This window comes from Portunus trituberculatus, chromosome 37, assembly GCF_017591435.1.
Source record: "Portunus trituberculatus isolate SZX2019 chromosome 37, ASM1759143v1, whole genome shotgun sequence".
Classification (NCBI taxonomy): Eukaryota; Metazoa; Arthropoda; class Malacostraca; order Decapoda; family Portunidae; genus Portunus; species Portunus trituberculatus.
In genome coordinates, this window is record NC_059291.1 from 24,624,781 (window position 1) to 24,636,692 (window position 11,912).

An 11,912-nucleotide genomic window follows, 5' to 3' on the forward strand; every position below is an offset into this window, starting at 1 on the left:
TGGTGGTGGTGGGTGACACTAGGATGTGTACTGAAGCATTTGAGGTGTCAGGTTCAACACGCTCTTTTTATTCTTTGCGCTTCCATACTCATATTCCAGGTGTCCTTCCTCTGCTTATTCCTCTTAAACACCCATCCCATGGTTAGCAGTAGGTGAAAAGCAGGATCCAGTAATAAATTACATGCTGTTTAGCAGAGTCAAGGGTGGGTAACGAGAGACGCAGCAACAACCTCTCTCTCTAATAGCTTTCCCCGTCCTGAGTCTCGCTGGTGCCTTGATTGACGCCACCCATAGACTTTCAGTGTTGCTGTATCATGTCCACCAAAAAAAGTTCAGATTTTTGCCTCTTTTTTGTAGTTTTTGAGAAAAAAAACTGATTCTGCTGATGTAAACAAATGCAAGTGGTTGAGCATGGGACCTTTAAATGGCATTTAAACGGAAACCAGAGCGCGTTTCACCATAAAACTTCGTGAAATAATAGCTAACGTGTATACCTACTACATATTTTTTTTACACAAAAAACATTATTTTTCATATTTTTTCAGTCTCTAAATCGGACGCCCTCCTTAAAGTCAATACTGTGAGTGGTGGGGAGGTGTGGCATGGATGACGTCATCATCCCTGCTCCCCCGTGCTGGGCCCTCTTGGATGACATGAGCGGATACCGTATCTGTGAATTTTTCTTACTGTATATCGAATTGAGGGTAGTAATTTCCAAATACCGTAACTGTGAATTTACCAGATAAAGAAGTACCGTATAACGAGGACTTACTGTACAATGAATGTAAAAGATTACTGAATTCAGCTACTACTACTATTAATACTATCACTACTGCTATTACTACTGAAGATTCACACAACGAAATTTTGCTACAACGAACACTTCCTTTTACTACCATCTGCTCGTTTAACGAACACCAAACTCGCTTTAACAAAATTTTATCCAGATAATTTTTTTCAAGTTTGAAAGCCCCGCTGTATCACGCAAGTCGACAGGCTTTTGAATACACCAGCGCCTCTCGTGGACAAAATGCGCACCACTCACTACCCCTAGTTCAAAACAATAACAGCGTCAGCAGCAGCTCGTCTTCCCTCGCTCTACATGCCACCAAAACGCCCTGCAATGTCGTCAAGCGTTGCTAAGAAGACCAGGAAATCTCTTACTCTCAAAGTGAAGCTGGATATTATTCACAGACACGAGAGAGGGGAGAAAACTAATAGCATTGCTTCCCACCATGGCTTGACTCCATCTACTGTCTATCATTTTAAGTCAGCAGACTCTATTAAGAAAGCTGGTGAGATCATATCTTTCTTGCAAGCTAAAAGAACCACCTGAACTCGTGACTCTGCAATGGATAAAATGGAAAGCCTTGTGGAAACGTGGTACATAAGTTTTGTATGCGGTACAATGATGCGCCTTTTGTTTACATTCCACAGGTTGCCAGCTAGCATACTTCCCGCTCCACTCTCCCTCCCTTCATAAATTTAAGATGATCAACATTATAAAGTTACGTACATACATACATTAGTGTACATTATAATTATTTAAATTAAACTACCTAAATGTTTAACTTCATAATTTTTACTTTCATTAAACCTTTTACTGCGCTATGATGCACTCTCACTTTGTTTGCTCTCAATGGAAGCTCAAGTCAGGGGTTAAACTTGTTATAATTGATTTGACTAACGAAAATTCGCTTAACGAAGGGTTTTTTAGGAATGTAACCCCTTCATTAAGCGGGGGTTGCCTGTATTTAATTATTGGATTTTAAGATAGATGGAAATATACAAAACCAAGAACTAGGACTGCAGAAGATTACTAATTTTCTGGCAGCAATTATATTACTGCCACTATGACTACTGCATCACCTACCAGTAGTGGCATCACAGTGGGAGGTATCCTTGCCAAACATATACAGCTCGCCATCTCGAGTGACCAGTGCTGAGGTGCCGTTGTTGCAGCCGCTGCTCACCACAAACTGGCCATCCATCTTGATCATCTTCTTGGGCTTAACAGGTTTGGGTTGCCGCCTCCCCTTGCCTGCAGAGAGTGAGTGAAAAAGCTGCATGAGGGATTGATATGTGGATGACTGAAAGAAGAAAAAAGTCTTGATATAAAGACTAATATAAAGCTAAAAGGTAAATAAGGAAGTAATTAAAGGAGGAAAGGAGCATTGACATAAGACTTACATAAAAGGACAAAGTGTTCAGTGAGGAAGTTACATGAGCAGATTAATGTATAAGTGAGTGGAGGAGGGGATGATCATCAAATTACAAAGCTAGAAGTGGTGTCATCATGGACATAGACGGAGAGAAGCTACAATGATGGGACTGATGTATAGATGACCAGAGAAGGATATCATCTCTGAATTATAAGCCTTGAATTGTCAACATCCCAACTATGTGAGAGTAGCTGTTACTCTTGCACACCCATGGTCACAAGTCGAATAACAGCCACTGTGCTGTGTATCATTCTTCAACGTTGTCTTTCAACTTTCTTATAATCTCCTTACAAAATTGACAACAGAGTCTCAACAGTAAAACAACACACCTATCAAATTATCAACACACGCGTGAACAAAAGCCATGTCATGGAAATGGGAAAGAGTGAAAGACGACCTGTGGGAATCTATAAGATGGGAGATGGAGTAGAACTGGAGAAAGTTAAAAAGGAAAAGGACTTAGGAGTGATGATGGAAGAAAACAATCAACCAGTAAGCCATATTGATAGAATTTTTAGAGAAACATATAATTTGCTAAGGAATATTGGAGTAGCATTTCACTACATGGACAAAGAAATGATGAAGAAATTGATAAATACTATAATAAGACCCAGATTGGAATATGCAGGAGTAGTGTGGACCCCTCATAAAAAGAAACACATAAGAAAATTGGAGAGGCTACAAAAAATGGCTACAAGAATGGTCCCAGAACTTGAAGGGATGACATATGAGGAGAGACTAAAGGCTATGGATCTACCAACCTTGGAACAAAGAAGGAGAGAGGAGACCTGATACAAGTCTATAAATTGATCAACGGAATGGACCAAGTGGATAATGAGAAACTGATCCTGAGAGAAGAATATGACACCCGAAGCACAAGATCGCATAGTAAAACGCTGAGAAAGGGAAGATGTCTGAGAGATATAAAAAAATATAGTTTCCCGCAGAGATGTATTGAGACGTGGAACAGTTTAGATGAAGAAGTAGTGTCTGCAACGAGTGTGCATACTTTTAAAGTAAGATTGGATAAGTGTAGATATGGAGACGGGGCCACACGAGCATAAAGCCCAGGCCCTGTAAAACTACAACTAGGTAAAATACAACTAGGTAAATACACCGCATATGAAGAAAAATGTGAAGAAGGTGGAAAGGGTACAGAGGCTGGCAACAAGGATGGTACCAGGACTCAGGGAGTTAGACTATGAGGAAAGACTGAGGAAGCTGGGGTTGACCACATTAGAAGAGAGAAGAACAAGAGGAGACATGATAACTATGTATAAATTGGTGAACAAGATTGACATACTGGACAGAGTTGATAAAGGTGACCACAAGTAATCATCTCCGAGGACATGGAAAAAGCTAATAAAGACATCTGTCTAAATGACGTGAGAAAATACAGTTTCCCGCATCGTAGCATTGATAAGTGGAATAAACTGAGCAGTGATGTCGTTGACGTGGTGTGTGTCAATCAGATGAAAGAGAGATATGACAGGAATGGACAAGGAGACAGGTCACAGAGAGCTTAGCTCGGGCCCTGTAATACACAAATAGGTAAATACAAATAGGTAAATACACACACAGACACACACACACACACACACACACACACACACACACACACACTATGATGGAACAGAGGGTGAAGAAAAATACTAGATATAGAGATGATGAACCGGCTAGACTGGATTTGGTGTTAACAAGAGAAGTTTACCTATGTGGAGATATACAATACAAATGTCCTTTGGGAAAGAGTGATCATGTGGTTATGGAAATGCAGATAGCAACAACACAGCGAAGGAAAGACGAGACATACAGGAGTGGTAGATTGAATTATAGAAAGATGGACACAGAAAGTTTGAAAAATATTTCAGAAAATTAGATTGGGAGATGTTACAAATCAGAGAAGTGCAAAAAAAATATGAGATTTTTATGAAATATTATAAAGGAGTTATGAAATTTGTACCAAAGTATAAGCCGAGAGAGGAAGAAAGGATTGGTTTAATGCATCTTGTGTTAAGGCTAAGGAAAAGAGAGATGTGGCTTGGAAAAGATGGAAAAAGAGCAGGAATATACTAAATAAGGAGAATTATAGAGTGGCGAGAAATGAGTATGTGAGGGTAAGGAGGGAGGAAGAAAGAAAATTTGAAAAAGATATTGTAGACAAGAGTAAGGAACATCCAAAATTGTTTTACAGGTTCATAAATGATAAACTTAAAAAGAGAGAGTCCATTGAAAGGTTAAAAGGAGAGCAAGGGATAGTAAATGACCCTAAGAATATCGCAGAATTGCTAAATAATAGGTTTCAACAAGTATTTACTAAAGAAACAATGTTTGTAAAGCCTCAGAATGTAGAAGGAAATGTGCACATGGATGACATTAAGATACCTAAAAAGGAGTTATATAAAATGTTGGAGGAACTTAAAGATGATAAAGTGATGGGACCAGATGAAGTTTCAGGAAAATTATTGAAGGAATGTAGAAAAGAATTGATTGATCCATTATATGATATTATAAGGTGCTCATTAGAAACAAGGGAAGTACCGGTAGAGTGGAAAAGAGCTGAAGTGGTGCCCATTTATAAGGGAGGCAGTAAGGAAGAGCCTCTTAACTATAGACCTGTGTCTCTAACAAGTGTGGTCGGTAAGATTTGTGAGAGGGTGATAAAGAAATATTGGATACGGTTCCTGGAGGATCATAAGTTATTATCGGATCATCAATTTGGCTTTAGGAAAGGGAGGTCATGTGTAACAAATCTACTGAGCTTTTATTCAAGAGTGGTTGACAAAATACAAGAGAGAGAGGATGGATGGACTGTGTATATTTGGATTTAAAAAAGCTTTTGACAAGGTACCTCACATGAGACTGCTATGGAAATTAGAGATTTATGGAGGACTGAAAGGAAAAGTGTTAAAGTGGATGGAAAACTACTTGAGATGGAGGGAGATGAGAACGGTAATAAGGGATGCAAAGTCGGACTGGTTGGTGGTGGAGAGTGGAGTCCCACAAGGTTCAGTGCTGGCACCAATACTATTCCTTGTATATATTAATGACATGCCAGAGGGAGTAAACAGTTATATTAATTTGTTTGCGGATGATGCGAATATGTAGGTGTGTGAAGAGTGAAGAAGATTGTGAAATCTTTTGGGAGTGGAGCAAGAGGTGGGAAATGGAATTTAATCTGAGCAAAAGTCATGTGATGGAGATGGGGAAGAGTGGAAGACGGCCAAGAGGGTCATATAAGATGGGTGAAGAAGTAGTTGAAATAGGTGGAAAAGGAAAAGGATTTGGGAGTGATAATACAAGACCATGGGCAGTTTGAGGCTCATATTGATAAGATGTTTGGAGAAACGTATAATTTGATAAGAAATATTGGATTAGCCTTTCATTATATGGATAAAGATATGATGAAGAAATTAATTAGTACGCTAATTAGACCAAGATTGGAATATGCTGGAGTGGTTTGGGCCCCTTATAAAAAGAAGCATATAAGGAAGTTGGAGAGATTGCAGAGAATGGCAACAAAAATGATTCTGGAATTGGCAGAAATGACCTATGAGGAGAGATTAAAAGAAATAAATTTGCTTACCTTGGAACAAAGAAGAGAAAGAGGAGATTTAATACAGGTTTATAAACTGTTGAACGGACTGGATGAAGTAGATAATGAGCAAATGATGTTGAGAGAGGAAAACTTAAATAGAACTACGAGATCACACAGTAAAAAGATAGCCAAGGGAATATGCTTGAAGGATGTGAAGAAATATAGTTTCCCACAAAGATGTGTGGAGGTGTGGAATGGTTTGAGTGAGGAGGTGGTGTCAGCGAGGAGTGTGCATAGTTTTAAAGGAAAGTTGGATGTGTGTAGATATGGAGACGGGGCCACACGAGTATGATACCCAGGCCCTGTAATTTTAGGCCCTGTAAAATTACAACTAGGTGAATACAACTAGGTGAATACACACAATGAGAGCTTCAAAACGGTATTCACTGCAGATGATGATTTCACAGAACCTAATTGGACATTGGATTGCCAAGGATTACAAGAAATTGCAGTGCACAAACAGGATATTGCAAGATTACTGGATAAATTGGAAGTCAGGAAAGCAATGGGGCCAGATGGTGTATAAGGCTGGGTGTTAAAAGAATGTAAAGAGCAATTACTGGAGCCAATTTGGGAAATAATTAAAAGTTCAATAAATGAAGAGAAAGTTCCACTAGATTGGAAGAGAGCCAACGTAATACCGATATTTAAAGGAGGAAAGGCGACTGAAGCACTAAACTACAGACCAGTGTCACTTACAAGTGTCGTAGGGAAGTTATGTGAAATAATTATCAAAGAAAATGTGTTAAATTTCTAGAAGAGGAGCAAGTCATATTGAACAGACAATTTGGGTTCAGGACAGGGTGGTCATGTGTATCAAACTTGTTAAGCTTCTACTCAAGAGTTATTGCGGGACTTGAAAACAGAGATGGATGGGTAGACACAGTATACTTGGCCATTAAAAAGGCTTTTGATAAAGTCCCACACAGAAGACTTCTTTGGAAACTAGAGTACATTGGAGGACTGCGTGGAACCTTGCTCAAATGGACAAGAGATTATTTGGAGGATAGGGAAATGAGAACTGTGATCAGAGATACATACTCATCTTGGAGTAAAGTAACTAGTGGAGTGCCACAAGGGTCAGTGTTAGCCCCCATTATGTTTCAAGTTTATGTAAACGACATTCAAATTGAGATAAACAGTTATATAAATTTATTCGCTGATGATGCAAAGTTGCTAAGAGTTATCAAAACCAGAGAGGACTGTCTGCTGTTGCAGGAAGATTTAAACAAGATCTATGAATGGAGCAAGAAGTGGAAATTGGAGTTTAATGCCAAGAAATGCCACATAATGGAACTAGGAAAGAGTAAAAGAAGACCAGCATGGAACTATTTGATAGGGGATGAGCAAATAATGAAGACTTAAGAGGAAAAAGATCTCGGAGTGATCATACAGATAAAATCTGAGCCCAAAAAACACATAAGCAAGATATTTGGACTATCATATAAGATGTTGACTAATATAAGAGTGGTATTTCATTACATGGATAAAGATATGATGAAAAAAATCATCACAAGCATGATATGCCCAAGGCTGGAATATGCAGCAGTGGTATGGTCTCTGAGCTCTAAAAAGGATATGAGAAAATTGGAAACGATACAGAAGATTGCTACTAAGATGGTGCCGGAATTAAAGGACCTGACATATGAAGAACGATTGAAGGATATGGGACTGCCAACCTTACAAGATAGAAGAGAACAGGGGCACCTAATAACAATGTATAAGATAGTAAATGATATTGATAAAATAGACAAAGAAGACCTGATGCTGTTGATGGAAGAAGATGGAAGGACAAGAGCACATGAAAAGATCAGGATAAGGCAGTGTGTGAAGGATATTGGAAAATACAGTTTTCTACACAGAACGGTGGAAAAATAGAATGCATTAGATAATGGAATTGTTACAGCACATAGTGTGCATAACTTTAAAAAAAAATTAGACAAATGGAGATATGGAGACAGGACACTATGTGCCCTGCTCGAACCCTGTACAATACAACTACTATGAGATTCAGAGCTGCTGATACGGTGTTTTTCGCGAATAACTTTATATCAAAGAGTCGGATGAAGATGAAACTTTGCCAGAGTATGTTTTATACCCCTACCTAATTTTATCCAGTATCACTTACTACCTAACTTTGATAATCAAGGTACTTCTAGGAGTAGAAATCAGTCGTGGAATCCGCAGCCACTTCAGTCGTCTCTGACGTCATGAAGCCCCGCCCACTCGGAAGATGATTGGTAATTTAAAACCAATTAAGGCTGCACCTCTGCCAACAGTGAAACATTATTTCCTGTATGCTTGACCAATTCCCAGAAATATTCGTATTGGTACAACTTCTTCAAACGTAGTGCAAAGCTCGCCACAGATCGTCACATCAATAAACAATTATACAGCTCTTTCACTTTTGAGAAGAAATCAACATCACAGTGTATACCACTATTTCCAATAATGGAATAATTTACACATAGATTTGCTTTCTCTCTCTCTCTCTTATTATATATATATATATATATATATATATATATATATATATATATATATATATATATATATATATATATATATATATATATATATTTTATTGGTACTGTTCATGGAAAAAAATAGACAATATAGCTATATTATTATGTTGGTATTTTGAGAAAATATCATGTGGGTATACCAATGAAATATTCAACATAAAACAAAATTTATTCATCATCACTATCGAGAAGATCGTCGTTTCCATCCTCATCATCACTGAAGAACGTGATGATGACAGGTTCCACGTTGTCGTGGATATTATCCAATCTCCAGTATTCCTCCTCAAAGTGGTGGGATTGTCGAATAGCTTCTGCCCACACTTCCTGGGTGGTGCAAAGCCTGGCTTCCTCAAACCTGGCCAGGTCTGCCCGGGTGAAACGCTGGAGAGAGGAGCGTACGTACCGCTTCATGCACCCCCACACCTGCTCAATAGCGTTGAGCTCTGGATGGCTGGGTGGGAGGCATACGATCTCATGGCCCCACTGACAGATGGTATTATCAATATTATATTGTGGCTTCGGCCAGTTCTTCCTGCATATCTGGAGTAGTTCAGGGCGTGTGGCTGCAAGTGGGATAGGTATCCTACATTTTTCCAGCCACATAATGAGGTTCTTTTTTTTTTGTCGTCGTTGTAGGACATCGACTCTCTTCCATCATTGTGTTGTGATATGGTGCGTTTTCTTGGACAAGTACTGATGGGTCGTCCAAGGAAGGCAGGAGCTGCATCGTGAGCCGTCGATGAAATAGGTCATTGTTCATTTCGCCGTGGTTGTCTCCATGGGTGGTCTTGGTCTGATAGCACAGGTATGATCCCTCTACGAAGCCGTTGATCGTGCCAGCACTTACCACAATGAAACGATCCCCTTCCCCAGGAGGCACTTGACGGCTGTACGTGCCGCTGGTGGCCTGTTGTGTACTATCAATCCATTCCCTACTGTGGCCCATTCTGGTGGTAAACCACATTTCATCCACGTACACCACCTGCCTCCCTTCCTCACAGTGACGTCGAAGAGCTCGGAGAGCGGAGATCCGTCGGCAGACGACATCCAGGGATTCCTTCCTCACATACATCTTATGTTGTGCTGTCCTGTACCGGAATCCCATGGTCTGCATGAGTCGCAGTACTGATGACTCTGATGTTACCTCCGGGATAATGCCGGCGGCTTTCAGATCCATGGTCAAGGAACCAACCGTAAAACACTGTTTCTCATTAAATTTGCGGTGAATGAGGCGACGAATGGCACCGAATGTGAAGTTGTCAAAAACAGCTGGTGCTGGTGATATTCTCGGTGTGGAAGGTGGGGAGGGCGAGGTGGAGCGCTTAACAATGTTCCTCACCGCCGTCGCTGTCAAGCCCGTGATGTGCCTAACACGGTCGTATGGCATGAGTGGAGAATACCGTATTTTCTTATTAAATAAATAAATAAATACATAAGCAGATAAAAGATAAAAATACCTAAAATGTTTTTTTGTGTGTATGTATGTATGTATAAATATATATATATATATATATATATATATATATATATATATATATATATATATATATATATATATATATATATATATATATATATATATATATATATATATATATATATATATATATATATATATATATATATATATATACAGGGTCTCGGTTTATGTCAGAGTTACGTTCCTGAAACATGACGTAAGTCAATTTTGTACGTAACTCGAGTTTCCGTACATTTCAAAACATATTATCGAGTTTTCAACCAATCATTGTTTATGGTCATTCAGGTAAGTTAAAGGTTATATAGTTATATTATTAACAACTATGTAGGAATATGAAACACAAGTTTGTTTTTGTTGTTGATTAAGGCCACGAACACGAAGGACTGCAGGTTGCCGAGAGGGGTGGATGCCTGAGGCCGCCAGGAGGGTGGGCAGGTCGAATGTTGTGACGCCCAGGGGGGACAGCTGGGAGCATAGTGCAGTGCAGTGGGAGTAGAAGCATGGGCAGCGGGGCAGGAAATGCAATAGGAAAGGGCAATAGGGATCAGCAGACAGGCGCAGACGGTGCAAGTCAGCTGCGAGTGTCGTGTGGCCCAGGCGAAGGCTCCGGAGTTATTATTGTTGTGTTGGGTGTGCGAGCCCTCAAGGTCGTCAACCTCCCTGTTGTCATGGTAACGGGCTTCCCATTTTCTTCCCTCCCTCACACACAGCTGCTGCCTCCCTTCTCATGTCTTTTAATTATGTCCTCTTTTTCTTGTAGTGTAATGGTTTTCCTTTTCTTAGCATCACTGCTGTCACTAAGAAGTTTTCTCTTTGGTGCCATTGAGCAAGATACTAAGAACTTGAGTCAGTAAATGCAGAAGTAGGATAACACTCTTGCCAGGGGCAATGGTGTGGTGGAACTGAGGCAGGGTGTTATTGTATTCAAGCGTGAGGCGGGCGGTGTGGCGGGCAACCACCAACAATAACAATAAATCCCGCACTTTACGATTTATAAATTTTCAATTTTTTAAATCTTAAATTGCTTTATAGTGGACTGATGTAACTACGAGTTTGACATAACTCAAGACCGACGTAAACCGGGACTTTACTGTATATATAATTCATGCATTTATTCTCAATTTTTTTTTTTTGGCTAAGTGTATCTACATGTAAGGTCCTTTTAGAAACCTGGATAACCAATCACTATTATCGTGTAAAATACATTAAATAACGTGTCAGCTTCTTACACTATGAAATATATGGTACTGGATGTGTTACATATAGGTGTGTCAGTGAGAAACCATCATCAACAATAGGTTTAATTATCTACTTACCTACTCAAACTTATGTATGTCTTTCCACGGGTCTTCTCTCTTCTGAACATAGTAGCAACCCTCAACACAAAAGCCGTCTTGCAACCACGTGGACAATGTTGCAACATGTTTGCCATTGTTGACATCGATGAAGGCCAAAAAGCTATGTTCACATGTCAGTGGCCACGTGAATCACTCGCCATTCACACCCCGGTGGGCGGAGCCTCATGACGTCATGAAAATTTAACGTCATGACTGTTTCTGAACCCCTCACTAACGAGAAAGTGGTGAAGGTTATTAAGTCGACATGATTCAGCTGCTTATTTTACTCTTATGAGAACATTAAAATCAAAGCTAGACAATAAAGGATTCTGGATAAAATTAGGTAGGGGTATTAATACATACTCTAGCAAAGTTTCATCTTCATCCGACTCTTTGATATAAAGTTATTCTGGTTAAAAAGATATAAAGAAAAAGGCAGAAGTGCAGCGTATCAGTAGCTCTGAATTCAAAGAGGTGTGTTGGGAGGACTGGTCAATGGAAGGATCAGAGACAACATGGGAAATACACTATTGACACTGGCAATGGAAAATGTGTTAACTCAGTGGGTCAAAGAAGATACTAGGTTTGGAGGAGAGGAGCATCGTCAAGACTGGACTTGGTCTTTAGTACAGAGCCAATGGTCATTGAGGAGATGAGGGTGGAGTGCCCTTTAGCAAAGAGTGATCATGCAGTTTTGGAGTTCAAGGTGATAGACACTAGAAGAAATGAAGAATATAAAGTGGGAAGATG

At 39.6% G+C, this 11,912-nt stretch overlaps 1 protein-coding gene across 1 annotated transcript in view; it reads right to left on the reverse strand.

The window, feature by feature from the left end:
* Positions 1 to 11,912, reverse strand: part of LOC123514289 (E3 ubiquitin-protein ligase MYCBP2-like) — a 299,710-nt gene that overhangs the window by 258,850 nt on the left and 28,948 nt on the right. Inside the window, 1 exon segment of the mRNA XM_045272098.1 lies at positions 1,874 to 2,041. Within this exon segment, the coding sequence (XP_045128033.1) occupies positions 1,874 to 2,041 (168 nt within the window).